This window comes from Sander vitreus, chromosome 21 (assembly GCF_031162955.1).
Source record: "Sander vitreus isolate 19-12246 chromosome 21, sanVit1, whole genome shotgun sequence".
NCBI classification, from domain to species: Eukaryota; Metazoa; Chordata; class Actinopteri; order Perciformes; family Percidae; genus Sander; species Sander vitreus.
Window position 1 is genome coordinate 2,472,445 of NC_135875.1, and position 15,392 is coordinate 2,487,836.

At 43.3% G+C, this 15,392-nt stretch overlaps 1 protein-coding gene across 2 annotated transcripts; it reads right to left on the minus strand.

Moving 5' to 3' along the window:
* Nucleotides 1-1,067: 1,067 nt before the first annotated feature.
* On the minus strand, nucleotides 1,068-15,376 carry c21h10orf88 (chromosome 21 C10orf88 homolog). 2 transcript variants are annotated; one of them, XM_078279288.1, is made up of 9 exons: nucleotides 15,159-15,376; nucleotides 13,584-13,763; nucleotides 12,796-12,993; nucleotides 12,458-12,527; nucleotides 12,076-12,267; nucleotides 10,159-10,287; nucleotides 9,811-9,934; nucleotides 8,614-8,815; nucleotides 1,068-1,772 (listed from the first exon to the last, which is right to left on the minus strand). In XM_078279288.1, the coding sequence occupies exons 2-9, from the start codon at nucleotides 13,730-13,732 to the stop codon at nucleotides 1,550-1,552; spliced, it is 1,287 nt and encodes a 428-aa protein (XP_078135414.1). In that variant the 5' UTR covers nucleotides 13,733-13,763; nucleotides 15,159-15,376; the 3' UTR covers nucleotides 1,068-1,549. The 2 variants fall into 2 exon arrangements, with proteins under 2 accessions (XP_078135414.1, XP_078135413.1); XM_078279287.1 differs by having other exon boundaries at nucleotides 13,584-13,766.
* Between the last annotated feature and the right edge of the window lie 16 nt (nucleotides 15,377-15,392).

Here is a 15,392-nt window from a genome sequence, read left to right on the forward strand (position 1 = left end):
TGGTATAACCTCTAAATACATTTATGAGCCTGAAAATGAGCATAATATGAGCACTTTAAGAAACGCTGTAGAATTAGCAGAGTTCATAAACACCCCCCCCAAAAAAAGATCTGTATAAATATATTTTTTATTGCTATTTATGTAAGCATAGTTATTCAAACCATCAACATCACAGATCAAAACGGTTTACACTGGCAGCATTATGTTACAGACGTGCATTATTTCAAACATTACAGTGCCATATTAAAATACGTTTTAAATCAGTCACAACCTGTATAAACACTCCTGTAACAGGAGTGTGTGTTCCTTTTGAGAGTCTCCGCAAGTGTCAAACCAAACTTTACTGAACCAAACAGTTAACCAGAACACGTCTCAGCAGATCAGTGCAGTTAAGGCTCCGACACACCAACCTGACGGCCGACCTGCCTCCCCGAGTTGGTCCAAAAAGTGCCTCAGAACACACCGAAGCGACGCGACCGTACGTTCTGCGCGTGCGCTAATCTGCATTGTCGACCCAAAAATAAACTCCGGCAGCTGATTGGACGAACGCGTCACGTGGGTCTGGCTGGATTTTACAACCGAGCATAATGGCGGCTTCGTTTGGAATACGATCTCATATTTTACTAAAATAGTTCACCGAAACGTGTTCCTGAAAACATTTTAAGCGAGAAATAGGCCGTGCAGTTGCTGAATCTGTCTTCATTTCAGATCAACAAAGGTCAGTTTAAAAGATTTTCGTCAGATTTTGAGAGGCGTTAGTCAGGTTCATCCCGCTTGTCATTTCCGGGTTAGCGCTCCACCAATCAGATTGGTCATGGAGTCCGACTGCCCGCCTTCCGATTCAACATGTGGAATCGGCGGCCGATAATCGGGTTGGTGTGTCAGGGCCTTTACAGTACGTAGTGTGAATAAGAATAACTGTTATGGATACTCGTGAATCATTAAACCTGCAAGGTTGTGTTTATAATAAATAAGTGTTCTCGTGGTGATGCATGTACAGTACATTATTAATATGTTAAAACCTGAATAAGATCACATGCGGTCATGTCTTCTGTTTGTTTAAAAAGTGCTTGGTTTAATATGGCATTTTTGTTCCGTGATGTATTTCCAGGAACTTTTTCATGTGGCCAAGACTTTTTTCCAGAATACATTGCAGCCACAGGACATGCTTGTTATCTGTGATATGGATATGGTTTCTCTGCAGATACACATTTTCTTGGTTTCTTTCAAACAAACATCCTACATCTAGGACATTCCCTTTTCGTTGTCGAGCAGTGTCGCATTTGCTATTTTCCCAGAGATAAAAAAAACAAACCAACTGTTACAGAGGCTGCATCCTTTACAGCTGGATACTTGTAGTTGAACACAATTTTACATTTTAGGAGATTATTGTGTTATTCTATCCATATTTCCCATTTCAGCCTTAATTCGTTTTACTATCTGCGTCCTGCTTTGCCTCCCCTCTGCCACTAAGGTCTAGTTGGAGAAGGACGAGGGTCAGAAAGGCTTCCAGGTTACATGTTACGTTAGTCTTTAAGCGGTTCTGAACTCAGTGCGTGGCTGCTGTCGGGGCGGTCTGCTCCGACGCTCCCGTGGAGGCTGCTCCCCCCTCCCCGCTGCCCGTGGCTCCCTGGCTGAGGACGACAAGCGGCAGGGCGCTCAGCAGGGCCTTCTCCAGCTTCTGCTCCAGAGCGTCCAGGCGGCGGTCCACGTGCTCCTTCAGCCTCCTCTCCATCTCCTCTAGACGACGCTCCATGGCCGGGTCCAGCTCCCTGCAGAGTGACACCACAATGAGGTAACGTTTGGTTAAAAAGCCTGGCTGCAGAGTAAAAGTCAAAATTCCAAAAATGAGAACACTGAAAGCAACTTATCATTCCCCCTAGTCTAGTGTTTCCCCCTCTCATTCCCCCTGCTCTGGCTTTTACTCCTCATTCCCCCTGCTCTGGCGTTGTCCCCCCTCTCATTCCCCCTGCTCTGGCGTGTTCCCCCCTCTCATTCCCCCTGCTCTGGCTTTTGCCCCCTCTCATTCCCCCTGCTCTGGCGTTTTCCCCTCTCATTCCCCCTGCTCTGGCGTTTCCCCCCTCTCATTCCCCCTGCTCTGGTGTTTCCCCCCTCTCATTCCCCCTGCTCTGCTCTGGTGTTTCCCCCTCTCATTCCCCCTGCTCTGCTCTGGTGTTTCCCCTCTCATTCCCCCCTGCTCTGGTGTTTCCCCCTCTCATTCCCCCTGCTCTGGTGTTTTCCCCTCTCATTCCCCCTGCTCTGCTCTGGTGTTTCCCCCTCTCATTCCCCCTGCTCTGGCGTTTTGTTGCTGTGGACTTTAAATGAAGTGTATTTTACGATGCTAAAATGACTGTTTATTTACATGGAGTCTGGTGGGTTTAGCGAACACAATTTCGCGGATGTTTTTATGTTTAAAAAAAGGATCTTACTCTTTAACAGAAAGGTCGACCTCCTTAGAAATCCTTTCCATAATGTTGTCAGCCACTCAGAATATTAATCTGAGTCTGTCAGCGGCAAAACGAGCACTTTTGTGAAGGTAAATATAAGCTGGACAATTGCCCTATTAATTTACATTGTAGCTTGTTTTGCTGACTCCCCCGACTGCAGCGATCTCGCTTAATACTGGACCAATGTCAAAGACTGTTTGTTCCCATCAGTCACTTAGACACAAAAACTTAGGAAAATAGGGGTTGAAGAAACCCTAAGTTACCCTTTAAGTTCTCTTTGTCCATCTTAATAAGGAACTCTGCTTTATTTGGTAAAAGTGTGTGGATGTTTTTCCTTTGTTACACCCACAGTAAACTTTTACTAAGCTGAACTTTTGCATGATAAATAATAAAAGCAAATTGATAACTCCTTACATAACATTTTTAGACCAGGTTTTGTTAATACAAGTTGTGACTCGTGTTAAATGTAATAATAACTGTACTGTGACTTTGCATCAGGCACTCAAATGTGAAGACAGAGGCATGTTTGGGTCTAGTTTAGAGGAATGAGAGAGTGGGAAGACAGTCAGTGTGAGTGATTCATGAACAAACATGAAGCCACATCAGAGACAAAACCCTCAAATACAAACACAGACACTAAAACTAAAGCCTCCACACAGTCGATGCTGACCACCGTCTTCCCCCTAACCTCCAAATCCTGCTGCGTCCATCTGACTCACATTTCCTTCTGACAGCCGACTTTCATCCTAACCACCTGCGGGTTACATCTCAAAACCAAGATGCTTAACAAAACATCTCCTCTGCTTCTTCTCTTTTTTTTTTTCCACCTTCTCAAACATTTCCAGTCTCTCTGCAGGGCTTTTGCGTTTTCTCAGAACTCCCTTTTACTGGGGCTGGGCAATAATTCAATATGATAATTTATCGTCTTTCAATGAAATCATATATCAAGATGTCGTGATATACAATGACGTTGTCTAAATTGATAACAACAAGCACATACTAACTACATTTTTCTCAGAAACATTTTGAGGGAATATCATTTGAGGAATTGCAGATTTGTTTTAACATCACACTATTTTCTGTGCATGCATGTAAACATATATAGCTGGGAAAAAAACATGTATTTTTTTTCCTCTATAATTTCACTTGAAACTGTATAACCACATTATTGATGATAATTGCATTGTGTAAATATTTTTGTGAAAGCACCAATTGCCAACCCTACAATATCGTCGCAATATCGACATCGATGTATTTGGTCAAGAATATCGTGATATCTGATTTTCTCCATACTGCCCAGCCCTACCTTATACCCTCAAGGATCTTGAAGAATCTTTAAGCCCCCTTTAAGTCTTTCTCGAGCCCTTCCCACCGCTCTGGCAGCTCCAGTACTTCCAGTACAGCCTCTCTTACAACCAGAGGAACTCCTGACTGCTGCTGCTCAGTCTTTCCCATTGTTGCTTAACTCCACCAACGTTCATCTCTGATCCTCGCTAAGCAATTTTTATTCCATTGTAGTCTATATCCACGACCTTCCACTTCTGGGATTGCTCTGTTGCCACCGGAAATGCCGCCATATGTCCTTCTTTTCCGGTGGATTTATGAGGACTATGGTTAACTTCCCCTCAGATCTTTCTGTTGCACGACTAAAACTACTTTTGAACGTCCACATGTTCCACCAAAACAAGTTCAATCCCGAGGCTATTTTGCAGGTTGGAGGACAAAGAATTCCTGTAACAATTCTTTAACATTTCACGAGAGCAAACTGCTATTAGCGTCTTTTAAAGCTTTAATGCGTAACTTTTTGATATTAACATGAACGCCTGTTACATTCAAGCCGTTGCCAAATGAGTTGCTACAAAGCTAATTAAGACTATCAGCTCCACACAACTCTCTCTGTATCTGATCACAGAAGGCTTGTATCATGTGGACGCGCTGACAGTGTTGTTGTCATTACTTAGAATTCCTCATGGGGGGAGACAGAAACTACGCAGCATAGCTTTAAAACAACCAACCACTCAAATGACAAACTTCTCTTTAAAAAACTACAGTACATATATGTATTTGTTTTATCAATCAGTTTATCAGATTAGTAGATATTACTTCAATCAATTTTTTTTTTATATTATTGTTTATTTATCAGGGACAAGACCTATAACATTATCACAATCAGATGTGAAAGAGTAGGACGTCTAGCCTCCGCTAATTTGCAGTCCTTGTCCCTGGTCAGGCTTTTACAAAAACAACATCAGCAACAAAACAAACTGTCTAGAAAATTCCCAGAAAATGCAGGGGGAAAAAAAGGTTTCCATTAAAATTGTGTCGCAAAGGGACACCATTAGTACTCACATCTCTGTTGTTGTTTAAAGGGGAACTATGCAGTTTTTTTTAGCTTAATTTACCTTAACTGAACAGCTTCGGAGTCATTGGAATGGTTATATGACTTTTTTCGGGTTGAATGGAGGTCGTCGCTCCCCCCTAGCGCCTGTGAGCGGAAAAACCACCCTTGCATCTTTCGGCTGGCGAGCCGCCGGCCTCAGCGTCAGGAAGTATCGCGTGATATCAGGTCTCGCCATGTAACCAATGGCTTCACGGCACTGCACACATACGCCCATTCAGGAACCGGCTAACAAGGTTGCAATGAAGGTTTTTCACACTATCGTCATGGCTGAGCCGGCCAAAAAGAAGCAGAAAGCTAGGAAAGCATTGTCGGAGGAACAGAGAAAGAGGAAACGGCAGACTGACCGAGAGAGGAGTCAGACACGAGTAAACATAGGAGCTGCCAAATATCTATTCTGAAGCTGTAGGGGGAGCTCTGTAGAAAAACCTGCCAGCAGAAAGAGAGAAAACAGCGAAGAAATGGCCAAAACTGCATAGCGCCTCTTTAACATAATAGCATAATCTGATATAAAGTATTAAACTCTTTCAATATTTCAGCCCGTGATTACCACTCTGATGTGTTTTGGCGAGACGTACCGCTGAGCTGCTGTCCTCTCCTCGGTGTGGAGTCAGACTTGCTCTGAGCACCACACGTGCTGCACCGCTCTGACAAAGAGCCTCATTTATCAAACAGTTTGTCACACCAGCTCACAGGCACTTTTTTTTTTTTCAATTGTAGAGTGAAACATATGCCAGCTGTACATTAAGTAAAACTCATACTAAGCCTTTGCATCAGTGATGGCTGAAAATAATTCCATTTATTCAATGAGGTCTGGTGCAGTTTGCCAACGTTTTAACCATTCAACACATACAGTGATGCTGATAAATGAACTCTATTGTCTCTGTATCAGCCTCCTCCCAGCACTGCTAACAGCCACTGGTTAAACACAGATCCTTCTATGTAACCCAGTCTGTCAGCTGTTTACCAAGCACAATTGTTACCACAATGTCTAGAACAGGCATGTCCGAAGTCCGGCCAAAGTTAAATTAACATTGCATTAACTTTGCATTATTCATAATAAGTCAGGTTTAAAATGAGCGTTGAGGTTCAGATATTTATTAACTCCATGGGAAGTTTAAGCTAGTCCATAGTTTGTTTGTTTTGTTATCTGACTACAGATGTAAAAGTAAAGGCAGAATTGTTTAGTTTTTTTTCCGATTTATTCACGCCTGAGTGATAGCCTGGAAATCCAGACCCAAATCCGAAAGATTAAAGGGTCTGGCATTGAGTAATGAAAATGGCCCAACTCAAGGGGGGGCACCAAGCATGCATATGAAAATCTCACTGCACGCAATTGGATAACACTACGACCAATCACAACAATACACGGGGTGACGTATCCAGAGCTCCATACGCTTAGCTACCAGAGGAGCTAACTGGTAGATGAAACTCTTAGCTACCAGTGGAGCTAACTGGTAGATTAAACTCTTAGCTACCAGAGGAGCTAACTGGTAGATTAAACTCTTAGCTACCAGAGGAGCTAACTGGTAGATTAAACTCTTAGCTACCAGTGGAGCTAACTGGTAGATTAAACTCTTAGCTACCAGAGGAGCTCACTGGTAGATTAAACCCTTAGCTACCAGAGGAGCTAACTGGTAGATGAAACTCTTAGCTACCAGAGGAGCTAACTGGTAGATTAAACTCTTAGCTACCAGAGGAGCTAACTGGTAGATTAAACTCTTAGCTACCAGCGGAGCTAACTGGTAGATTAAACTGTCGTCATCTGTTTAGCTGGCCTCCGGCCCGCCTATATCAGATACACCGATGTGATTGGTGCAGCTCGGCTACAAGGGCATAGTTAATGAGCATCATTACTGAGTGACTCGCTGAGCTAATTCAGATTGTGCTCTCGCGAGAACTCTGGATTTCCGGGGTACCTGAGTGATGTAGATTTGGTTACATTGCCATTTAAAAAATAAAAATTATAATTGTGACAATGAAAATGGTTATAGAACAGTGCATCTGTATGTAACTTTCATTGTTAAATGTCAGAAGGGACCATTGGCCCCCGGGCATCTTCACATTATCAAATCTGGGACTCTTTCAAAAAAAAAAAAAAGTTTGGACACCCCCTATGCAGCTCCATGCAGTCGGATGAACAACAACGTTATAATGTGCGATATGTGTTGACACGCAGCTTGGAGATCAGTGAATATTTTACCCCGAGGCAGTGGGAGACGTTTGGGCGTCAGCTTTCAGCTAACAATGCCACCTTAGACATCCAGAACTATTGGCCCAATAAATAAACAAGTCTCTGTTTCATCCACGCCCTCGGGACTGTGCCACAATGATGTGGCTGCAAAAAAATCATCCTTGTTTCTTCTACAGTGCTTTCCATTCTCTTTAGTTACGGATATGTCAGAGTTACTGCAGGGGGGCCGCCAAATTATTGTTTGATTGTTTTTCAGAAAGTTTTTTTATTTTTTTATTAAATGGTCTGAGAATATATATTAACATGAATTCAACATATTAGCACAGATAAATAACCCCTTTTGTGGAAAAAAAAAAGTTAGCCAACATTGATGATAGGCTTACTGGGCTATAGGTAAGGTAGCCACTATAGTAGCCATCCACAGATACAGTTAAGCTCAAGTATACACTGTGCCTTCCACATGTATGTTTGACATTAAAACATGATGTATAAATATATGATTATGTCAACAATTATTTTAATAGCTTAGTATCGTAGGGCACCATAGAAAGCTATGTGTAAGGGCTTTAGGCCACCCTTCACGGTATTGTAGGCACCGTTTAAAATGCAACTCAATTTCATTCAATACGTATGGGCGTCCCTGCTCTGTCTCTCTTTCAGCTAAGGGGTCCTTGGCCTAAAGAACGTTGAAGACGCCTGATGTGAAGTGGATATAATGGAATATCAGAAAGGAGTTTAGGCTATTTAAATAATTGTTTTACCAAATACTTGAACTTAATACAACATTGTATTGTAGTACTCAATACATACAGTACATGCTTTGTGACGAAACAATGTAGGAGTTATTTAATCTTATGAAAGGACAAAAGTGCATCTTAATCTTTTATTCTCTGGCTTTTTAATTTGAGTTGTGTTGAACCAGTTTTCTTTCCTTTTATTTTATGTATGTGTATATGTGTATGTATGTATATATATTTTCCTGTTTATCTGATTTCAAGGGTTTCAATTTGTGTCTCAACTTGTTTCTACCTGAATCGTGTTGGATGTCCACTATATCTATGTATATATGTGTGTTTTATGCTTGTATACATATGGTTTTGTCTTTGTGAAGCACTTTGGTGCAAACTTGTTTGCTTGTTAAGTGCTATATACATGAAATAAACTTAAACAAGGGTGGGACCTTTATGAATGACATTTAAGACTTTCTAAAGAAATGAAAGACTTTTAAGGCCTTATTTTTTCCAATATTTAAGACGCTCAATGGTGTTTTAAGCCCCCAACGTCTCCTTCCAGGCAGCGCTGCGACCGTTGACTTCAAGGCACATAACCCTAACCTTAACCCTAACCCTAACCCTAACCATTGCCTAATCCTAGTGCCTTCCAGGCGTTGGGGGCTTAAAACACCAATGAACATTTAAGACATGTTTAAGACTTTTAAGTCTTAAACATGTACCCTGTTCGTTGACTAATCAGACCAGAAGAATAAGCAAACTCTTGTTTGTAATTTCTCTGAACGTCAGCAGTTGGTTTTAAACACAGTGTCTGACAGGACGGACTGACTGGACTTCACTCACCATGTGCCATTTCTCATCATCTTCTCCTTCTCTGCAGCGTCGTCCAGTCTCAGCTTGGTCACCTGTCCGCAGAGGCTCTGGAGCATGGGCAGAAGCTCGGGGCCGGAGCTCGACGCCTGGCCGCGCCCCTGGCCTTTCAGGAAGTGTGACATCATTTCCGCCATCTGGGCGTGGCTCACGGGGCCTCCGCTCTCACTGCTCGCTAAGGATGGGAGACCACATCGCAAACTGAATTTCAAAACTAAGAAACGGACTATACAGAAAGCTGAGTTTGTTTTGAACATTTTGATATGAAACACATGAGGATCAGGTTATATGCAAAAAGGAGAATTCAAGAAGATATTAATAATGCCCTGAGACCTCAGAGCATTAAAAACGTTGTGGTCAAATGAGTTTTATCAGGCAGTAAGGAGAGACCGATTTTTTTTATTGCCCCTCAAAAACTTTTTCAGTTCCAGTTTTACAGCATTTTCATTCCAAGTTGGTTCAAGTATTTTGTCTTTTTTGAGCCAAGCAAGACAGTCAGAATTCTGGTTGGTCATGAAAACGCGAGACTAAGAATTGCATGAAGAAAGGAAAACATTTCTTATGAAATGTCAGACATACTTACACACATCACAAATTGATGTTTCCAAGTCTACACCTTGTAGCCTAGAAATCTAGACTCACCCTAGCGGCAGCAAATGTAATTTGCAGCCAGGGTCAGTCTAACAACTCTCCGTTGGCTTGCAAGCTGGAAAAACCAAACTCTAGTCAGGCCAATCACATCGTGTATAGAGTCGGTGGGCGGGTTTAACATAATGATGGTAGAGTTGCGACGGTTCTGCGTGAATTCCCTGCTACTTGAAAACAAAGAAGATGGCTGCTGCTGCTGGTGAACAGCTGTCTTTGGAATCGGCCTTGGCCCTCGACTCTGGAAGACTTTCTTTGAGAAAAGAACAAAGAACGACACTGAAGTAAAAAAAAAAGTCTTAAAAAAGGAAGATGTGCTCGGAGTTTAAAGGTGAATCTATCAACTAGCGTTGCTCTGGTTGGTTGTAGTGCTGTCCTATTGTGTGCAGAGGGAATTTGAAAGACAACCGTTTATCCCGCCCCTCGGATCGAGCTCTGCCAATGGGGAGTTCCCAGACCCAACATCTGGATGTGGGTCTGGCTTGTCAGGCTATATGTTGACCTGAAACATATAATGATCCTTACTTATTTTCTCAGTGTTGACACCAGAAGCCGGCGGGTCTGGGGAGCAGGCGGTAGAGCCGTTTGACATTGCTCCGTTCTGAGCCGGCGGAGCTTCATCTGCAGGTCTGATGGAGCCGACTGGAGGCTGGTGACACAGAAACAAGACGTTCTGAAACTGTGTGATAGGCAGCATGTGTAAACATTTTCTTCACACACATTTTACTGGCAACAAATTGGTTGTAGACATGCTAAGGAAAGGATTTTTGCAGGACATACAAAGGTAAATTACTGGGTAACTAAAGTCTATAAGGATATGGGATCACATTCTGTGGGATGAGCGCAAACAAACAGCAAAGATAACACTGATACCCTGGAGTCTGCAGGCTGGGGCTGGTTGCTGACGGCTGCTGGGGAGATGTTGGCTCCTTGAGCCAGGGCGGAGAAAACTCCACCGCCCATCAGGAGAGGCAGGAAGCCGCCCAGAGAGCTGGTCTGGTTCTGGAGGGAAAAACAGTCCCCGTGTCAAGCAGCGAGGCGATTTTCATAAGGGATATGTGATTAACTGAAACCAAAGGTTGCCTGAAGGTGGATAAGCAATCGAAGAACCTTATGGTACACTTTGGAAAACAACATTCAGTGAAGTGAAGTACAAGCAAGAACATGTACTCCATCAGCATAGTTGTAATTCCCCCTTAAGTCCGATTTATGCTTCTGCGGTAAATCAACGCGTGCAAATACTTTGTTACCTTACTTAAGTAGAAATTTTGGGTCTCTATACTTCTACTCCTTACATTTTAAAAATAGCCTTGTTACTCCTATTTCAGTTTGGCTTGTTTTCATTCCGGCTTGTCATCGTTAAAAAAAAACAAAAAAAACCTATCCGACACCCTATTGGTTTGTACGCGATCCATCACACCTGCACATGACACAAATCACGTCACACAAGGAAATAGCAGACGTGTGTAGCCTAGTATGAAGATGTCCGTGGCAGAGACTCAAGAGAGCTCGAGCTGAATGTCCCGACCAATCACCAGCCAGCAGGTTGGTGGCCAGGAAGACCAGCCAACCCGTCTACATCCCTGGCCGTACCTGGAAGAAGTTTTCAAAATGGTTGGATGCAAAAACAACTCCTTTCTAATGCGCCCAAGTACCACTCGCCGTCTAATTTGAAAAAGGCATATTGATATTATTTTTTTTCCCCTTACATAACTTTTATACTTTAATGGCGTTTTTCCATTACATGGTACCTGCTCGACTTGCAGATTTTAGTACTGCCTCAGCGTGGCTGGTCGCCATAGCGGCGCTGCAGTAAACTGCCGTGACCTAACGCGACACACACACAGAACGTGAAAGGTGTGTTGTTGTTGCCGCAGCCAGAAGACACATTTAGTTTCTAAAGAAGCTGGAGGCAGCAAAGTCACCTTTTGGTATCGCCTCAGCTCGCTTGGAACCTCGACTGAGGTGGTACTAAAAAAAGTACCTGTTAGCAGGTACCAGGGACTTTTTTTCGTAATGGAAAACCAAAAAAGGAGTCGAGGCGAGTCGAGCAGGTACCACGTGATGGAAAAGCGCCATAAGTAGTTATGAAACCAGTACTTTTACACTTTTACTTGAGTAAAAAGCTTGAGTTGATACTTCAACTTCTACAGAAGTCTTTTTCAACCCTAGTATCTATACTTCTACCTGAGGAATGAATGTGAATACTTTTGATACCTCTGACGCCGTGGTTACGTATTTAGGTACATGGAGACACAACCCAACGCCGGACCCAACGCCGGACCCTACGCCGGACCCTACGCCGGACCCTACGCCGTAGCCTGACGTGCACCTTAAGCACCAAACAAAAAATTTAACTACACGTTGCGTCGACGCATGTCGCTGGGCCGTCTCTTTTCTGGTTCCTTCTTCCCTGAACAACATGAAATCAAGGAGAGGGTTAACTTTTCCTGCTCCAGATTTCCCACCGTGGTCAGAAAAAACAGGGAAGACACTTTGTTTCTCTCACTAGGACTCTAGAGTCGCTATTTGCTGCAAAGATAAAAAGATAATCACCATCACTCTCCCACTCGCTCTACCACACACTCCCCATGCACACACACATGCCGCCCCTGCTATTCTCTTAAAGAGATCGACGCACACACCAACGCAGACGTATAAACTTCAGACCACTTACGTAGGCTACGGCGAAAGCTCTGCGTGGAGCCTCAGCAGGACCATAAATCACGCCTTATTGCCTAAAGAGGTTGTTTAATGCTAAAGCAATTCACTGCCCCCTTTTTCTCCCACCTTCTGCTGGAAGTGCACCATGTCCATGAGGTTCTGGGCTCCCGGAGAAAGGCTCGTTCCCATCTCCTCAACCAGACACTGCACCTGCTGCATGTCGATGCCGGGGCCCCGGGCCGCGCAGGGCTGTAGCTGCTGCAGGCCCACGATGACTCGACCCACCAAAACACTGCTTCTACCGCCCAGGGAGAGCAGCTGGGACCCCGAGCAGAGGGAGACAGAACCACAGGATTGAACTCAACACAGCCTTGTGCAAATATAGAACTGTAACTCGATGAAGAAAACTGTCCAAGGTCAGACACGACGTCTATATATGTGAAGACTGAAGTTTAGAAGATGCGAGAGTCTCTGGCAGACGTCACATGTCTCTCTGAACGCAGCTCACCTTGACTTCACAGGCTGGGGACGGATGCTCGAGGATCAGCTGTTTCTTGTAAAAAGGGCCTCTGTCTGAACTGTAGGCAAAACAGAGGATACCCTGCTTCAACATCCCGCCGTTATCAAGCTCTGACTTTATCAGGAAATTATCCGTCGATAATAAATAATAAACATAGCACAATGTTTTTTTTAAATAATCTTTATGACATTCTAGCCTGTAGAAAAGCAGTATGATCAGCTCCATCTCCAAACACGGAACCCAAGTGACGATAACTGTGTGTGTGTGTGTGTGCGTGCGTGTGTGTGTGTGTGCGTGCGTGCGTGCGTGTGTGTGTGCGTGCATACCTGTCTGGCTGGACGCTGTCGCCCCTCTCCCCGCGGATTGTCCCACAGTATTCTCCCGTCTGGCTGTACACCTCCATGGTTCGAGCCTCGCTGACGACCAGCAGGCGGCTGATGGCGGTAGAGGAGCAGGGGCTGCAGCGGAGCGTCAGTACGCACGGAGAGCCTTCCTCTGTCTGCTCCAACAGCACCGGGCCGCCCCTGTGAGGGGAAGATAAGGGTTAAAGGTGCTGCTCACTCATCTGTGCCCCTTCTGTAGAAAAAAACAAAACAGGGGTGAGGTATGATGGCCCACATTACACACATAGCTAAGTTGCACTTCTATGTCAGCCTTTACTAAGATAAATGGATGGATGGATGGATGGATGGATGGATGACTGACTGGATGGATGGATGGATGGATGGATGAATGGAAAAAAGAGGCTGTGTGGATGTGCAAGTTTACCCTTGTGTTGTCTTCCCGTCGACCGAGCAACTTTTAGTTTTTCTGGGTCAAGATTTAAAATCAAAACTTCTTTTTTGTCACTTTTGCCGTTTGTTTTCGCGCTTTTTGCGCCACATTTTTGAAGCTTTTTCCAAAAACTTCGTCACTTTTTTTTCAATGTTATTTTATCTTTTTTTTCTTCAATGAAAGTAGTGAACTGATCATTTATTTTACTTGTGAAGAGCGTCGTAGGGAACCGCCCATGTTATTTATTTTGGACAATTCGGTTTGGAAATCCCACATTTCTGATATAGAAACTTTTTGAAAATGGGTCAAATTAGACCCGAGGACAACAGGAGCTTCTTACCAATTTGTCTCGTCTCCTTCCGGCTGACTGAGCTCCTCTTCATGATCCTCTTTGTTACCGATGTGAACAGGAAGCAGGACATCAGCCAACTGATGTCCCTGCGCGTGGCAGACCCAAGCAGCCCCGCTCTTCACAGCAATGTCCACCATGACGCTGTTATCAGACCACAGGGACCGGAACCTACTAGGAGACAGGCCGAGACACAAAGTAGGAAACACCTTAGGAGACAAAAACGAATAAGGACAAGTTGGGAGACAAGCTAGGGCAGAAGCAGGCGTTCTGAAACAAGGCTGAATGAAGCCAGCACAGTCAGTCCCCCTCTGCGGTCCATCAGGACCAGAACCTCACGCGATAAGACTGCAGATGGCTCATAAGATAAGATCAAATGAAACGTTATTGTGTCCACACAGAAAACGTTCTTGCATCATCTGTTCCAACAATCAACAAATAACATTAAAAAAAAACAAACCTAATAACATAATAATTTGGCATGGGGTACTTTCCATAAAATCATCTCTCAATGTAAATCAAACCAGCTATTAGGCTAACTGAAATACAACCATGCCAATCTCTAGGTATGGTGAAGGGTATGTGATGATGGGGGGGTATGGTGAAGGGTATGTGATGATGGGGGGGTATGGTGAAGGGTATGTGATGATGTGGGGGTATGGTGAAGGGTATGTGATGATGTGGGGGTATGGTGAAGGGTATGTGATGATGTGGGGGTATGGTGAAGGGTATGTGATGATGTGGGGGCCAAGGGAACTTTATCAGGATCATAGTATCCTGGATCCATGAAATAACTGGCCTTTCAAAATAAAAGTCTGCCTGCCTCTATGGGAATTTAACATAGGGGTGTACTGACTTATGACCCTGTATTTTAAGGAAGAACATTTATTTATTTACGATACATTATTCATTCACAAAGAACATTGGTGTCCTTAAAGGTTGGATTTTTCCTCATTTTTTTAATTAAGGCATTAAGATCAATTTCCAAAAGATGATGTTTTTATTCCTCTTTTTAGTCAACTTTAACATGGGTGTACTCATTTATGCTTAACCCTGTGTATCGTACATACATAGACTTGTGTTTTATATATTTATTGTTGTTTTCTATTCTATATTTATGTGTCTTGACTTTTGCAGTGCATGCTTTTATTTTTATTTTATCTTACTGTGTTTATTGTTATGCTCCAGAACATTCAAGGCAAATTGTTAAATTAAAACCTACTTGGCAACAAATCTGACTCTGATTCAGAAGATATTATATCATTATTATTATATAAGACGTTATAGGAGACAACATATAGAAGACAAATCAGGACTGTCTACAGGCAAATTAGATTTTTTTTCTCTCACAAACGAACCATAAGCCCTAATATTATAACTGTATCTGACATATCAGGAAGGTCAACTTTTCGTCTAGCTATTCCCGTTTTATGTATGTGCAGGAAAAAGCATCTGGCAGGTTGATAATCTCGGCATGCATCATATTTAAATGTAAATCAATTATTTGCTCCAGCAGCAGTGACTGTAAATAAACAATATAGCTTGCTAGGCTACTTTTACCTTTACCTTAGAATTGCTCCAATTGAAACCCTTGATTAGCTTGTTTTCTTCCGGTTTCTGAATCTTCGTCTTCGCATTTCATTGGACGTATTAAAGAAAAACTACGGCTGAATTTGATTCTGGGGTATAACTGATGCTAAAACGATGAATTTCTGACTTCTGCTATCGCTAAATCCAATGACTCGAACTGGTCGAACTACAGCTGTCGTGTGCAGCGCGCGACAGGGATGTTGTGGTCTG